This window comes from Thamnophis elegans, chromosome Z (assembly GCF_009769535.1).
Source record: "Thamnophis elegans isolate rThaEle1 chromosome Z, rThaEle1.pri, whole genome shotgun sequence".
NCBI lineage: Eukaryota > Metazoa > Chordata > Lepidosauria > Squamata > Colubridae > Thamnophis > Thamnophis elegans.
Window position 1 is genome coordinate 44,610,705 of NC_045558.1, and position 17,133 is coordinate 44,627,837.

The window sequence follows — 17,133 nt, forward strand, 5'->3', positions numbered from 1 at the left end:
ATTGAATGGAACATGAGAGTTCTGATTTCCTAGTTTGTCTGTCAGTCAGACAAATATTTAATACAGGCAAAGACCAGTACAATTAAAAATGCTCAATAAATTCTAGAATAAAATAATAACACATAGCAAAAAAAGTCAATGTTGAAATTATACACCAGCAGCCTATTTATAAGTTGTACATAAACAAGAACACAACATAAACTATAATGTAATAGTCCTTAAACTATGAAGGCCTATAATTATTGAGTACTAAAATTTCCTACTTTGAAGTTTGACTTCCTTCTCTTCTACCAAGGATAATAATGTGACTTGTGGATTAAATTAAAAATGAACAAACAATAGCTACATGTAATGGGTGATGTTCATTATTATTTAAATTATATTTGTAAAAATAATTGTGACTAATGAAACATTTCACCCACTAAGTTATTTTATACAGAGCACTATATTTAACTGAGTATAATCTTTAAATATAAAGTGTCTCAAATGATTAAAATATTGTAGATATTTTGAAACAACCATTTGTTATGGTGATAGAATATCATCACCCTATTATTAAGATTAAAAAAATGATCTGCTAAACTTTCATATGAGGGAAATTTTTCATTCATGTAGCTACAGTTTTGTATTTTACTGTAGGGAAGGTGTAATAAACAGGTCATTTCTTGCAGCTTTAATAATTACTAGACAACCCATGACCTATTCGGCCATCATTTCTGAGACATTTCCTTACTAAAATAGACAAACAAAATGACTATTAGGTGGACAAAAAATTTCCTTCTGGGAAGTTGAGGAAACATCATAAATTTTCCTTCCTTCCTTTCCTTTCCTTTCCTTCTTTAATTCTTACCAGCTTTCCCATTTACTTTGCTTGTGGAAAGGAGCTGAAAGTTGGAGTGAAAAAGGGCAGGGTTGGCAAGGGCTAGGAGGAGTAAGTAAGGATGCTTTTTTCCCATTACTTTCTTCCTTTTTTCCTTCCTTCCTTTTTTCCTCCTTTCCTTTCCCTTCCCTTCCCAATATCAAAATGTGCAGATAAGTGGATGTTGCAGGATAAGGAAGTGAGACTAGATGGGAAACTGTCATAGAATGTTGAAATGAAGAGTCCTCATGATCACAGCAGCCGCCCAGTTGCATTGCCACAATTTCCCCCACATTTCATTCCTTCAAAAGTCATGGATCCTGGATTTGAAACACATTCTGTAAACCCATTTGAGATACCATAGTTCAAAAATTATTGCTCTATGATACACTGTTTTGCCCAGATCAAGGTCACAACAAAAAGAGCTCCAGTAATATATAGATAGAGGAATGAATAACAAAAAACAATACAACCCAACTCAAAATATTGTTTGGAACCATACAAAGAATCTTGCAAGCCTAAAAGCACATTTCCCCCCCGATGCCAAGAAACTATGGGAGGTTTCTTCCAAACTATTTGCCCCATCCATATCCATGCTGAAGGTTAAGATTCTTTTTATCTGACCATTCCCTTGGCTGCACTTCTTCTCTCTGTCTCCCAAGATAATCCCCAAATATCATTATGCTTGAGAGTGTGTTTGTGTGGCATATATGAGAGGACCGAGAGTGCAGCCTGGTGCCCTCTCCACTGAGTGCATAAGCAGAAGTGGAGGGGAGCCCAGACTCACCTCTCAGCCTAGAATGAATGATGTGTGGCGCCTGCTGGGAAGAATGGGGGCCATGGGAGAGGGGGAAGGGTCTACGGGGATGGGGGCGGGTCTGAGCATTTCGGTTACAACCGGGAGGGGCAGGCATGACGGGAGCTACAGGGCTAGCCATTACCAGGGAAGGAGGGCTCGCTACGTCACAGTGGTCCCTTGTTCCGGCCCTGCAAGCTCAACTCAAGGACCTGGTGACAAGAGAAGTCAGGGCTCTGGTCTCAGGTTGTTGCTGCTAAATGCCAGGTCTGTGATCCATAAAGCTCCCTTCGTCCGGGACTTAATACTTGACGAGGGGACAGACCTGGCATGTATTACTGAAACCTGGCTGGGCCATGAGGGAGGAGTCCCTCTCTCAGAAATGTGCCCAGAAAGGTTCCAGTGCTCCACCAACCACGACACCAGTGAAGGGGTGGGGGAGTGGCAGCTATTATCCGAGGGTCATTAGCTCCTCGCAGGATCCCTGCTCCAGAGATTGTGGGGTGTGAGTCTCTTCTCTTGAATTTGGACCTAGGGGTTCAAGTGGGCTTGTTTCTGACGTACCTACCTCCCAGCTGTGTCGCAACAGCCCTGCCTGCGCTCCTAGAGTCAGTAGCCGGATTGGCGGTTGAGTTCCCCAGACTGATAGTACTGGGGGACTTCAACCTGCCATCTCTAGGCGAACGCTCTGATGGGGTTCAGGAGTTCATGGCTTCCATGACAACCATTGACTTGACCCAGGTAATTCAGGGTCCGACTCATAGAGCGGGACACACGCTCAACCTCGTATTTCTCTCAGGGCAGTGGAGACATGATCTTGAACTAAGGGGAATAGAGATCTCGCCCTTGTCATGGTCAGATCACTCCCTGGTGAGGCTTGACTTTCGGAAGCTACTCCCCCACTGCAGGGAGGTGGAGCCAATTAAATGGTTCCGCCCCAGGCGCCTGATGGACCCGCTGGGATTTCAGAAGGAGCTTGGAGAGATACCTGACTCCCTTACCCACAATCCGATAGAGTCTCTGGTCGCCGCCTGGAATACAGCGGTGACTGGGGCGATGGATCGGATTGCGCCTTTGCGGCCTCTCCGTGGCAGTGGATCCAGGAGGGCACCTGGGTTTACCAAGGAACTCTGGGAGATGAAGCGCCAAAAGAGATGCCTAGAGCGACGCTGGAGAGCTAACAACTCCGAATCCGACCAAACACTACTAAGAGCCTTTCATTAGGACTTATTTAGTGGCGATATGGGCAGCAAAATGTGCACATTTTCCCGCTCTTATTGCGTCCGCAGAATCCCGCCCAGCCACCCTGTTTAGGATAACCCGCTCCCTCCTGAAGGGGGAGGACGCGGGGGAACCCTTACAGGGAAGGGCTGAGGAGTTCACTCAGTTTCTGTCGGACAAAATCACTCAGATTCGGGCAGACCTTGACTCTATTTGGACAGAGGAGATGTCCAAGGGAGGATCTTGATCAGATTCCCTGGAATGAGTTCCAGCTTGTCACCCCTGAGGAAGTGGACAAGGCCATGGGAGCGATGAGTGCCTCCACCTGCTTACTGGACCCGTGTCCCTCCTGGCTGGTCTCGACCAGCAGGGAAGTAACACGAGGCTGGCTCCAGATGATCACGGTTTGGGTGCAGTATCCAGATGCCAAGATGCCAAGGGAGGATCTTGATCAGATTCCCTGGAATGAGTTCCAGCTTGTCACCCCTGAGGACAAGGCCATGGGAGCGATGAGTGCCTCCACCTGCTTACTGGACCCGTGTCCCTCCTGGCTGGTCTCGACCAGCAGGGAAGTAACACGAGGCTGGCTCCAGATGATCACGAACATTTCTTTGCAGGAGGGATCTTTCCTGCAACTTTTGAAGGAAGCAGTGGTAAGACTCCTCCTCAAGAGGCCTTCTCTGGACCCAGCTATTTTTAGGAACTATCGTCCGGTCTCCAATTTTCCTTTTTTGGGGAAGGTTGTTGAGAAGGTGGTGGCCCTTCAACTCCGACGGACCATGAATGAAGCAGATTATCTAGACTCCTTTCAGTCTGGTTTCAGGCCTGGATACTGCACCCAAACCGCTTTGGTCGTGCTGACCGATGATCTCTGGCGGGCCAGGGATAGAGGACATTCCTCTATCCTGGTGCTCCTTGACCTCTCAGCGGCCTTTGATACCATCGACCATGGTATCCTTCTGAGACGGCTGGAAGAGGTGGGAGTGGGAGGCACCGTTTTACGGTGGTTCTCCTCTAACTTCTCCGACAGGTCGCAGTCAGTGTTGATTGGAGAACAAAGGTCGACCCCTAAGCCCCTTAAATATGGGGTGCTGCAGGGCTCGGTCTTGTCCCCCCTCCTATTCAATATCTACATGAAGCCACTGGGTGAGATCATTCGTCGGTACGGGATCAAATACCATCAATATGCAGATGATACATAGCTGTATCTCTCCACCCCATGCCAGCTTAGTGTAGCGGTGGAAGTGATGTGCTAGAGCCTGGAAGCTGTCAGGGTCTGGATGGGAGTGAACAAACTTGCACTCAATCCTGACAAGACCGAGTGGCTGTGGATGCTGCCCCCCAAGGACCGCCCAGATAGTCCATCCCTAAGCCTGGGGGATGAAAATTTACACCCCTCAGAGAGGGCCCGCAACTTGGGAGTCCTGGATCTGCAGCTGACATTAGAACATCACCTGTCGGCTGTGACCAGGGGGGGCTTTGCCCAGGTTCGCCTGGTGCACCAGTTGCAGCCCTATTTGGATCGGGAGGCACTTCAAACAGTCACTCACGCCCTCATCACCTCAAGACTTAACTACTGTAATGCGCTCTACATGGGGCTGCTCCTGAAAAGTGTTTGGAGACTACAATTAGTTCAGAATGCAGCCGCGCGAGCGATACTGGGTGTACCAAGATACACCCACATTACACCTATCCTCCGCGAGGTGCACTGGCGTTCTATCGGTCTCCGAACGCAATTCAAGGTGCTGGTTATTACCTTTAAAGACCTACATGGCCTAGGACCCGGATATCTGCGAGACCGTCTTCTGCTGCATACCTCCCAACGGCCGATAAGATCGCACAGGGTGGGCCTTCTCCAGTGCCATCAGCCAGACAATGTCGGCTGGCGGCTCCCCGGGGGAGGGCCTTCTCTGTAGGTGCTCCGATCCTATGGAATGAACTACACCCAGAGATCTGGACCCTACCCAGCTCATGGCCTTCCAAAAGGCTATCAAAACCTGGCTTTTCCGGCAGGCCTGGGGCTGTTGACCTCATGACTGAGGTCCAGCCCCGACCAGAGTGGATGTATGATGTGCTTTTTAAACTGTTTCCTCTGTTTTTAATTCTTTATTTTTTGAAGTTTGTTTTTCTGTAAACCACCCGGAGTCCTTTGGGATTGGGCGGCCTATAAATTTATTAAATTAAATTAAATTAAATTATGGTCTTTTGCTTGCTAAACACATATTAGAAATCGGCCTATTTGGGGTGGTAAGACTTTAGAACCTTCTTTTCTTCTATTAGGATTTTTTAAAATAGAAATCAAAATGTGCCTTTTACAAAGGGAACTAAAACTTATCACTCAATCAAATAATTTGAGGCTCATGGATTTGAAGCTATCTAAGGTCCAACACTAGTAGAATCTGAAAGCATGGGCAAGGTAGAAATCCAGGTGTTTCCATGTCCAAAACCAATAGATCTTGGGCCTAGGTTGAGCTCCCCCTCCTATGAATGGTTTATGCAATCACAAGAGCTTGTTAATTGTTTAGGAATGTCTAATTCTTTTACAAAAATACCATATATACTCGAGTATAGGCCGACCCGAATATAAGCCGAGGCACCTAATTTTACCACAAAAAACTGGAAAAGTTATTGACTCGAGTATAAGCCTAGGGTGGGAAATGCAGCAGCTACCGGTAAATTTCAAAAATAAAAATAGATACCAATAATGTTTTTGAATATTTATTTCAAAGAAAAACAGTAAACTAGCGGTGTATTCAATGAAATACTTCACTCACCTCATGATGCTGATGTCCCGCTGTGATGATGATGTCCCGTGCAGCCGCGGGAGCGATGTCCCGCCTCCTATGACACACGGCACAGTGATTCCTATCATTGGATCACTGTACCAGAGGAGGTGGGACATCGCTATGTGGCTGCTTGCCATAACAAGGAGGAGGTGGGACATCGTTGCAGAGCGGCAGGAGGGGGAGGAAGGGGAATCATAAGACAGCCCTGCATTACATTAGAACGTGAGGAGGGGGGATGGTGCGGTGCGCGCTGCGCGGCAAACTGACACAGAGGTAGGGGAAACTCACAGGGGCGCTGGGCCATTCACGAGTGTCACCCAGCGGCATGGGCCCGCCCCTTTTTCTCCTCCATTTCGGGCAAATTTTTCACTGACTCGAGTATAAGCCGAGGCGGCTTTTTTCAGCCCAAAAAGTGGGCTGAAAAACTAGGCTTATACTCGAGTATATACAGTAAGTTCATGAAGTTTTTCCAAAATTGATAATGGCACATATACTCAGCCAATCTGGATTTACAGGACCACAGACACTACTGAATATTATAGCTATTATGTGTACGCGCCCATTCAATCCCACACCCAACTGCACATGTGTGTGTGATCCCCCCCCCCGTGACCCCTTCCCAGGCTCCGGAGACTTTCCTGAAGGCTGGGGAGGGCAAAAACGGCCTCCCTCGGCTCTATGGAAGCCGGAAATGAATAATTTCCAAGCTTCTGGTTGGCCCATTGGGGGCATTTTTTTGCCCCCAGGTTTCCAGAGGGCATCCGGGCAGGGGAGGCCATTTTTGCCCTCTCCAGCCTCTGGAGGCTTTCCTGAAGCCTGGGGAGGGCAAAAAAATGCTTCCTCTGGCCCTCTGGAAATGTGAAAAATCAGTTGGCTGGTGCACGCCGGAGCTGACAGCTGGCTTGCCACCAAATATGACTCCTAAGTTCACCATCATGGCTCTAGAGCTAGGGGTTTCATTCTTTCCCCACCTGAAGAGTCCATTCATAGCAAGTGGGGCACATTTTCTGAGATAGTGGAAGATAGCTGCTTTGCTGGATATGTAGAAAGAAATGACTCTAGTTCTTACAGCAGGGATCCCCAACCCCTGGGCTGTGGCCTATTCAGAATCAAGCAGCAGAAGCAGCAGGTAAGCATCCACATAGCTTAATTTGTGTGCATAGCTCCATTTGTAGAAGCAGCAGGTGCATATGCCCACCATTTGTGCAAATGCACATGCATGCATGCACACCTACTACTTACACAGAACCATCCCCTTTCCCCCCAGATTGGCCCACAAAGTCAGAAAAGTTGGAGACTGCTGTCCTACAAAACAAGGCCTACCTGCCTGCAACAAGCTTTTACACAGGGTGAGACAAAGTCTGGCTCTGCCAATATTCATAATTTTTTTTGAAAGAGATGGAAAATATCAGGACACCAAAAAGGAAAATCTTTAATCTCTGTGATCCCTAGGATAAACTTGATCGTACCATGTTCATGGTCGATCAATATATAAACAGGGATGGAATAATCCTTGACACATATATGGAAACTTTGTTCCAAATGATTTATCCAGGATTTTGTCTGCTACACATTTCTGGAACTGATCGATTAAATGGCCTTAAATCTATTCATTGCCCTAAATAGATTTAGAAAAAAATAAAAGGATATAATAGCAATAGCAGTAGACTTATATACCGCTTCATAGGCCTTTCAGGCCTCTCTAAGCGGTTTACAGAGCGTCAGCATATTGCCCCCAACAATCTGGGTCCTCATTTTACCCACCTCGGAAGGATGGAAGGCTGAGTCAACCCTGAGCCGGTGAGATTTGAACCGCTGACCTGCTGATCTAGCAGTAGCCTGCAGTGCTGCATTTAACCACTGCGCCACCTTGGCTGCTAAAAATCAAAGTTTCTTTCTGGTAATACATACATCACACTATTTTACTTTTAGTTTACTTCAGCTACAGTCATATCACTGCTCAGAGATTCATAAGACTTTCTTTTGGGATAAATACTTCACACAAGTGCTATGAGCATTCTGATCAAAGGTAGTTGATAATTCTTTGCATAACTTCTGAAATGGAAATAGTCTGTATTACTATTGAGTTTCATATTGTCATAGTGATAAGGTTAAAACAACCTTAGCCACATACAAAGATGAAATGATTTTGCTTCTGTTGCTGTGTTAGAATTTTATTTGCTATGGGGTAAAACAGATTTGCAAAATTCACAGTTAACTTAAAACAACCTTTTATTCATAGGCTTGACTGCCTTCAGGAAGAAAAGAACATCTGGTTATTTAAGGAACACAATATGTTCATTTTCTATTACTTTTGTTTCTAATTGTTTTTTTAAAAATTTATTTGAACAACTCAAGTTAGAACTGTTTTTAATAGCTTTATTTTTTTGTGATTGCCATGCCTATTTTCCATTTAAAGCTTGTGATGAACCAAAATACCTTGGAGGGGAGGGGGGGGAAAAAACCCCTCCGCTTATTCATTTCTTACAAGGTACAATATTCATTCAAATCTTATCAATCTGTATCAAAGTAATTTTTAGAAACATACTTTTACTCTCAAGAAGTGCAGCCTGTATGGAATGTAATATATACAGTATATATTCTGAATACATGTATTAAGTAAAAGAGAATTTCGGAGTTTACCCTCCATAACCTAATAGGTCCCCATGTACTGTACACTGAGCTGGATCAAGACTTAGGAAATTTGGAGAAGTCCTAATGAAATTTCTGGGATTTAAATTATACACTAAATTAAGGCACACGGACTTCAAAGCGTCTACTCCAAGTGCAATTAACTTTAATCCAACTTCTGCAGGCTACCTTTGTTCTAAGAAACATTGATTTTGTTCTTCTAGTAGTTTGGTTTTGTAAGCAACAGTGTTTTGTAAATATTGCAGCTGAAATCACAGACTTTCTACTTGCAATGAGTAAGATAGTAGTCAAGACCAAATGAATTTTGATACAATCATTCAAAATTTATACAAATATATTTAGAATTTAGGGATGATTTGGCATCAACAGACATTAACAAAAGCATACAATAGAGAATTAAAAACTGTCATTTGGACCTTGCCCAGTGGAGGAATCCAGATTAAACAATCCCAGGTAGCTGTTTAATTTTTTGAAAAATCCAAAGAAGGGGGGAAATCGTATAATCTCTTTATGTAATTGTTGCCATTGTTGAAATGCACTCACTGTTAGGACATTTTTCTGTAATTTTTGATTAGAAATTGCATTCCTTTAATTTAAATTAATAGTTTTGTTCCTGTATTTGAGAACAAGAGAAGTCCATAAACCCTTCTCTGAGACATTTCCATTTTCTTTGTGCAGTTTTTTTAAAAAGGTACTTTCTGGAATGAAGACTTTGGGAAGAAAGTCTGATGCTGTAAAAAATTAAGAGAGGCATAGAATTTGCTAGATGCTGTCTAGGAGTACTTTTATGCACCTGAGTGTTATTTTGATATTCTCAGTTTAAATTATAGGCACCAGAGTATGCCAGTAATGGCCCTGTTTAAAAACCAAACAGCCATGTGAGAAATCTGTCTTTTTTGAGGACAGAAATAGGTGTCTTTTTAAATACAGAAAAATAAAAACATTGTTTCATGTAACAATTTTTTTCCTGACCATTTTTTATTATTGTCTATTTCCAGAGCACTCAGTATAAAATCCATAGTTATATTTATCCTGCTACTGAAGAACGTTCAATTTTAAAACTACATTATTTTCTGCTTTAAATTTCATAGATTTAAGATATATTATTGGATGCTTTGAGCTTGTTTAGCATTAAAACAAACATTTCACACACATGAAAGAGGTTGGAAAAATTAACATTAAAATAAGTTCTATGTGTCATACACAGCTATTGAGCCTATTTAAAGACATTCTTCAAGAAAACATTAACTATGAATTGTGCATTCTTCAGATTGCAAAAATGGCTCTCTAGAAGTACGATCACAACTGCAAATTGCTTTTAAAAAGGTAAGGATGTTTGATGCTCAAACTGTATTTCATTCCATATACATGGATTTTAATGTTAAATTTTATATGTTGTTTTACTTATGGTAACATTAAATTGAACATTGCCAGAGCCTCTCTTCAAGGGAGATGGGCAATTTACAAATATAAAATACAAATACAATTATATTTATTACAAGCTTTAATATGTGTTTACAATGATACATTTTTGTGTCTTCTTAGGGAAAAAACTGCAATTTGTCAAACACACATGTATCTTCCATTACAAGCATAAAACATCTGTTAGGTAATCCTCGACTTATGACCACAATTGAGTCAAAATTTCTGCTGCTAAGCAAAACCTTTTGTTAAGTGAATTTTGCTCCAAGTTATGACATTTCTTGCCACAAGTTGTTAAGTAAATCACTATAGTTATTAAGTTAGTAACATGGTTTTTAAGTGAATTTTGTTTCCCCATTGACTTTGCTTGTCTGAAGATCATAAAAGATGATTATATGACACCAGGACACTACAAGTGTAATAAATATGAGTCAGTTGCTAAGTGTCTGAATTTTGATCACATGACCATGGGGATGCTGCAATGGTCAGAAGTGTGAAAAATGGTCATTTAGGATCAGTGATATTATAACTTTGAATGATAAACAAACTGTTGTAAGTTAACAACTATCAGTATTTGTCAAATACATAGATATAATTTTTAAAATATGCGTTTGATTCACATTCTGTTATACAGAGGAGAGTCTAGTGCAGTGACGGCTAATCTTTTTTGAATCGCGTGCCATAAGCGGGGGAATGCAGAGGGGTTGTGTACAGGCATGTCACACCCATGCTATGTGCGTGACCCCAGCGTGCATGTGTGCGCTACCCCACCCATTTGGCGCACTTTTTTCACCCAACCCAGGCTCCAGAGGCTTTCTAGGAGTTTGGGAACGGTGACTTTCAGTTTGTCCGTAGGGCCGTTTTTCTCCCTCCAGAGCCTTCAGGAGGCTTCCTGAAGCCTCCGGAGAGCGAAAAACAGCCCTACAGACAAACCAGTAGTCACCGTTCCTGAACTTCTGGGTTGCGCATATAGCCTTAAGGAGGCTTCCTTGAAGGCTCCAGAGGGCAAAAAAAGGGCTTACAGGGAACCCGGACTTCCAGGTTTGCATGTCGGGTGGTTTTTTGCTCTCTGTAGTCCTCAGGGAAGTCTCCGGAAGATGAAAATGGCCAAAAAAGAAGGCCGAAGTCAGCTGGCCAACCCGTGCATGAGCGCTGGAGCTGACAGGGTAACGTCTGGTGTGCCCTAACAAATGGCTCTGCATGCCACCTGTGGCATGAGTGCCATAGGTTCGCCTCATGGGTATAATGAAATGAATTTCTCAGTAATTTCAGTCACATATGAATCTGAAAACAATCATTTAGGTTTCTAACCAATCATGATTTGTATGAATGAAAAGTGAAATAGTTTATACAAGCACCAGATTTGTACCAAGTGGCCCATCTAATGCAGTCTGTTCTGATATATCCTGAATTATCACCCAAACTTTGACATATAAGGTCTTTTGATTATCTTTCTGAATTGGGCTGCTTTGTTTTAAGCTCAACACATCTCTCCACTTTCTTGTTCCCAATTTCACTTGTTTAAAACTATTTGGGGGTTCCATTAGTGATTTTAAAATTTGGCAATTGACAAAATTTAGCATAACTTACCTTTGGATCTCTGAGAAAAAGGGCTTTCAAGATTAATGAATGAACATCTCCAATAGGTGGATAATGCATCAGAAGGCCCAAGCAAGTCTGATAATTACTTGATATTACTAAAAGAAAAGAAAAGAAAGGAAAACACTATAATTAAATGCCTGGTAGTTACTTGAATATAAAAAGAGCCAAGAGTTAACTGGCATTTCCTTATGAGGCAGAAGTGAAAAGAAAGGAAAATTCAGAAAAAAAGAGAAGAGCCAGGAGTAGGATAAAACTGATAGGTAGAGAAAGGAAAAGGTGTCTGGTGGAATGCATTCCAAAGCGTAACAGGAAGGAGCTCCTTCCCAGACAGTAAGGAGACAGCTGAACCTAGAATCTCTGGCATGTAGATACAGGATGAAGGCAAACCCCATTCCAGCAGAATAGTTCTAGAGACAGATAAATAATGCTTCACATTATTTATAAATATTTGGTCCATCAAATAAAGGAGAAACAGATTATATTTCATCATCCCGGTAATTAAAAATACTAAGTAATCAGATGGAAGAGAACTGATAATGGATTATACTTTATCATTTTGGGATACTGGTGGTGAGATTTTAAAACTATACTTTTGATTTCCATTCATTCTAAACTGGAACTAACTTAGTAATAATACCATCAAATACTAGAGCATTACTTTCAATATATTTACTTCCCAAACAATTGAGAACAAACCTGATTTCTTTCTGTTCATAACAAACACAACATCATCCACATGAAACACAACATCATCCACATTTCCCCTCCTTTCGAATTGTAAGCCGCCCTGAATCCCCCCAGGGAAAAGGGCGGCATATAAATAAACTACTCCAACTACTCCACATCTTTCTTAAAATTAAATTGTTAGATTTTTAATTCTAGGAAGCAAGCCAAGTTGCCATTTGACCATCTGGCATGATAGGAAAATCAAACAAAATTACAAATAAAATTAAATACTTATCTTTAGGTATACTATGTAAACTGCTTTAATTCTATTGGACAGTCTAAATCTTGACACTATATCTGTCTAAGCAGCTTATGATTATTACTCTAAAATTATTTGCACTACGAAACATCTATAGGTAGTAATATTTTATAAACATATTTCAGAATAACTTCAATTATTTTTTTAAATATAAGTTATCTAAACACTATTCATTTCACTATTCTTTTCTAATTATAAATCTTAGAGAATTTTTTGGGGAGAACATGGAAAAAAATCACTTCAACTAAATGAAAATCATACAAATATATTGGCTGTTTAACAGAATTGGACATTTAGGAGAATGATTCTGTCCCCCTCTTCTTCCATGTGAGTCATCATTTGGTGCCTTTCCATCATTATCTGAAGAGGTTTATGAGGAAAAGTTGCAGGACAAGGCAAAATGAATATTTATAATTGATAGTTGGAGGCACTTTATCATCTTCATTTCTGCTGCTGATCTGACAGCTTGTAATTTTATACATCTGCTTTCATTTATAAAGCTTTCACTTATCCTACTCATTCTTTATCTGTTCACTTTCTTTTTTCTTTTGTTTTTCTTGTTCATGTATAGATACCTGCTTTCTTCTTTCTTTCTACTTGAAGTTACTATAATGAATAGAATACAAAGGGCTCAGTCAAGATATCTTTCTGCTGAATATAATAAATGGACTGTGCATTATATAGAACCAATCAAATGAAATGTAGCACACTATAAAGGCAGTTATGATAAGAAATCCTTCAACATTGTTTTATAAACAATGTTGAAAGTAGTTAGCATATTCTTAATGGGTTTTCTGAAGTGGTGTTTGATTTATTTTCTTCAAACACTCTTTTTTAACATCGTAACTGAAACCAGATTTTATATTTCTTCTGTTGATTGTCTCTTGGAAAAATGACGGTATGATATGATTTTAAAAGATAATTTTGGTGAATGGAATGGATTCAATAATGATCAGAATATTGACAGTAAATTACTTACAGGTGCTATAAAAGAGCAATCAAGAAACTCTTGTACATAAATAATTATGAACAACGGTGAGGAACTAAAAAACTATATTTATTCAATATGGCTATTGGAGAAATATTAGAGTTAATTAACGTCCGTATCACTAAAAAGCAACCTTAAGGTCCATTAAGGTTTAATGAAGAGATACATCTCATAAAGAAAAATTAATAAAACCCATTGTGTTCATTTACATTTTAGTCATTTAGTAAATGTGCTTAAATTTGCAGTATTAGTACTGGCATGTACTAATTCATTCAAAATGAGCATAAATAAATATAATTACCTAATAAATATAATAGTAAAAATTTAAACACATGAAAAAAATTGCAAAATATTACACTTCTATATAAGCCAATGAATTTGGGAATAATGTAGATAACTATATTTAGCCATAAGTAATTTCATCTATATTTAATAGGATTTATCCTCAAATCAGCATGTTTAAATAAATTTTTGTATCTCATATTAAAATTCTGTAACAAAGAAAGCAAAATATAGCTTATTTATTTATTTTATTTATTTATTTATTTAGCATTTATAGGCCGCCCTTTTCCCTGAGGGGACTCAGGGCGGCTTACAATAGTAAGGGAAAGGGGGTGAAAGACAAATTACAGAGAAAAAAAAAAATGTGAGATAACTAAAAAGTACTAAAACTTTTTATGGAAAAGTTACATGAATATAAACAGAATGATCAACTTTATTATTTACTGCACCTTAAATTCTCAATATGATAAAAAATCAAGAACCCTAATAGCGAGGATTAATACCTCTGATCCCGTTTCTTAATAATTCTTTGCCTGAATAGTGGTTACTTAGTTTCTGTTGCAACAATATGTTGATTGCCATCCTGGGACAGAGGGATGGAGATTATATAAATTGTCTTGTCATATGTGGAATGCAATGCCAAAGCGGTGAAAATGAATAGTTGCTTTTCTGTGAACTGTTATTAGTAATTTCTTGAATGCTCTTACTAATCTGGAGTCTGCTGAGCTTTTTCCCCCAGCAGATATGCTTAAACTACATGCTTTAAACCAGGTTCTCCTGCTCAGCTTTGACAACAGCAGTAATGGCATCATTTAAGATAGTACTTGTTCCCACCATGTTTGAAGCAGCAATATAGGATATAAACAGTAAATGTGTATCATATTCCACAGAACTATTAATTAAACTGGTGTTGGTGGCATAGGTAAAGGCCAGCTGCAAAAAAATCTTAGCAAGAGAGCATGAAAATGCTTCCAGCTTTTCCCAAAGTTAGTAATCATTAAAAAATTCATTAAAAAACAGCAATTGATATAATCCAGGGATAGTTTGAAAAGCAATGCACACAGTTGCAATTAAAAAAAAAACCCAGCCTTTTATTTATTTATTTTAGACATTAAATTCATGTTGGTTTGGTTTGGTTTGGTTAAATAATGTTTTGGTTTTTCGGTGTGTGTGTGTGTGTGTGTGAGAGAGAGAGAGAGAGAGAGAGAGAAGGGGAGAGAGAGAGATGAAATGTCTACTTTATACAGTATTTCAAAAATGGAAAAAAACTGCAAATACAAATCAATTTTTCATAAAAGAATGAACCACAAGATACTGTCTATACAGTGAAGTAAGCAGAGAAGAAACTGTTCTTTCATCAGTGCTTGAAAAAAAACACAAATAGGAGTCTGCCAGATGTTAAGCATTCCTCAGCATCAAAAAATACTAATATATTAAACATGCAAAGAGGGTTTCCATGGAGTAGCTAATGGCAGCCAGAAATTTTGCTCCTTAGAGAATACTAACCTGTAGTCTGTCTTCTTTGTTTTCTGTAATTTTTTCATTACAAATGCAAGATAAAAATATGCACAACTTTATATATAACACTTTGCATTATTATGGGTGGGTTGTACAGTCACCAAATTAGTCTAGATTTGGTATCTTTGTCCAGCTACAGAATCCTTCGCAAGGACCTATATAGTTATTATTATGAATGCGTTATCTAGTTACATTCACAATCTAAGGCAGGTAGAAATTTAACAATTCAAATCATAATCAAGGATTTAATAATTTTAATAATTTTTAATTTTTTTATTATATTATATTAGTTGACTCTTAAGATGATTCATGAAATAAAAAGGCTTCACCCACCCTAGTCTGAAGCCTGGGACAAGAACTACTATCCCAGCCTTCAAGGCAGAAAAAAAGGTATAATAAACATTGATATATGCTTTATATTACGCAAGACTGAAATAAAAATTAATTGATGAGTTAACAGAGTAATTCCATTTATTTTTAAAAGATACAGGAAATCTCTCAAAAACGTTTTATTTGAACTTATTTTAACAAGGAACATTTCCAATCTGAGCTGACTGTCATCTTTTCAAAATGCTCACAATATTATTACCAAAATTAGTGCTGGCAATCAATAATAAATTAAGGTCAACATTTTATTCCAAATTGATTTCTGACAAATAACAACATCTGATGTTTAAATTGAAGGACAAAATGGTTTATTATTGGAATGAGACAGGAGTGAAATGCTACTGGTTCGTGCTGGTTTGCCTGAACCGGTAGTTAAATATTGCTTAACAAAGTTAAAAAAGTTCCGATGATCAGCTGCTCAATGGTAGGAACTTTTTTTTAAGCATTTGGATCCATTTTTGCTCCCAGAAGGCTTCCCAGAGGCCTGCTAGGCCAAAAACAGGGGGTAGGGAGATGCTAAGAAAGAAAGAAAGAAAGAAAGAAAGAAAGAAAGAAAGAAAGAAAGGAGGGATTGAAGAAAAAAAGGAGGGAAGGGAGAAAGAAAGAAAGAAAGAAAGAAAGGAAAGAGGGATTGGAGAAAAAAAGGAGGGAAGGGAGAAAGAAAGAAGGAAAAGGAGGGAGGGAAAAAGGAGAGGGAGGAAGGACCATAAATCTGGCATTACATGCAGTTTCCAGGCATTACATGAGGATACCTTGAAAGAGCACAGCAATCCAGGGCTGGAAGGGGCCTGAAGGTCATCTAGTCCAACCCTCTTTTCCAGCAGGACATTGTTAAAGTGAGTTTCTGTCTTTTGACAACCCCCCCCCCCCCAGTCACATAACTACATAGTCACACCCACCCAGTCACATGAACCCCACCAAGCCATACCCACAGAACCATTAGGAAAATATTTTAGATTTCACCACTGGAATGAGATTTGATCAACAGATCTCTGGGACTAACAGGCCTTAAAATAAGTAAAATTAGATAAATCTAGCAGTTTTGGCACTTGGGATGGCACTATATTTTAAATAAAGTAGACTTCAAAAAGTAAAAATACGCTTCAGGTTAAAGACAGAAATGTATGTAGCACTCAACGTGTAGTTCTCAATGGAACTGCATCTACATGGAGGGAAGTAAGCAGTGGGGTACCCAAGGCTCTGTTTTAGGCCCAGTACTCTTCAACATCTTCATCAATGATTTGGATGAGGGTATAAATGGGGAACTCATCAAATTTGCAGATGATACCAAGATGGCAGGAGTAGCCAACACTCCAGAATATAGGCCTAAGATACAGAAGGATCTTGACAAACTTGAACATAGAGCACTATCTAACAAAATGAAATTCAATGGTGTGAAAAAAGTAAGGTTCTACATTTAGGCAAGAAAAACAAAATGCACAGGTACAGTATAGGTGGTACCTTGCTCAATAGTAGTAAACTGCGAGAGGGATCTTGGAATCCTGGTGGACAACCATTTAAATATGAGCCAGCAGTGTGCCGCAGCTGACAAAAAAGCCAACACAGTTCTAGGCTGCATAAATAGAGGGATAGAATCCAGATCACATTAAGTGTTAATACCACTTTATAATGCCT

At 39.8% G+C, this 17,133-nt stretch overlaps 1 protein-coding gene across 1 annotated transcript in view; it reads right to left on the reverse strand.

Moving 5' to 3' along the window:
* The window catches only part of TBC1D5 (TBC1 domain family member 5), a 379,115-nt gene that overhangs the window by 45,214 nt on the left and 316,768 nt on the right, over positions 1-17,133 (reverse strand). Inside the window, exons 15-16 of the mRNA XM_032235839.1 lie at positions 11,327-11,433; positions 851-884 (exon numbers count right to left, since the gene is read on the reverse strand). Coding sequence (XP_032091730.1) covers positions 851-884; positions 11,327-11,433 — 141 coding nt within the window. The remainder of the gene's footprint in view (positions 1-850; positions 885-11,326; positions 11,434-17,133) is intronic.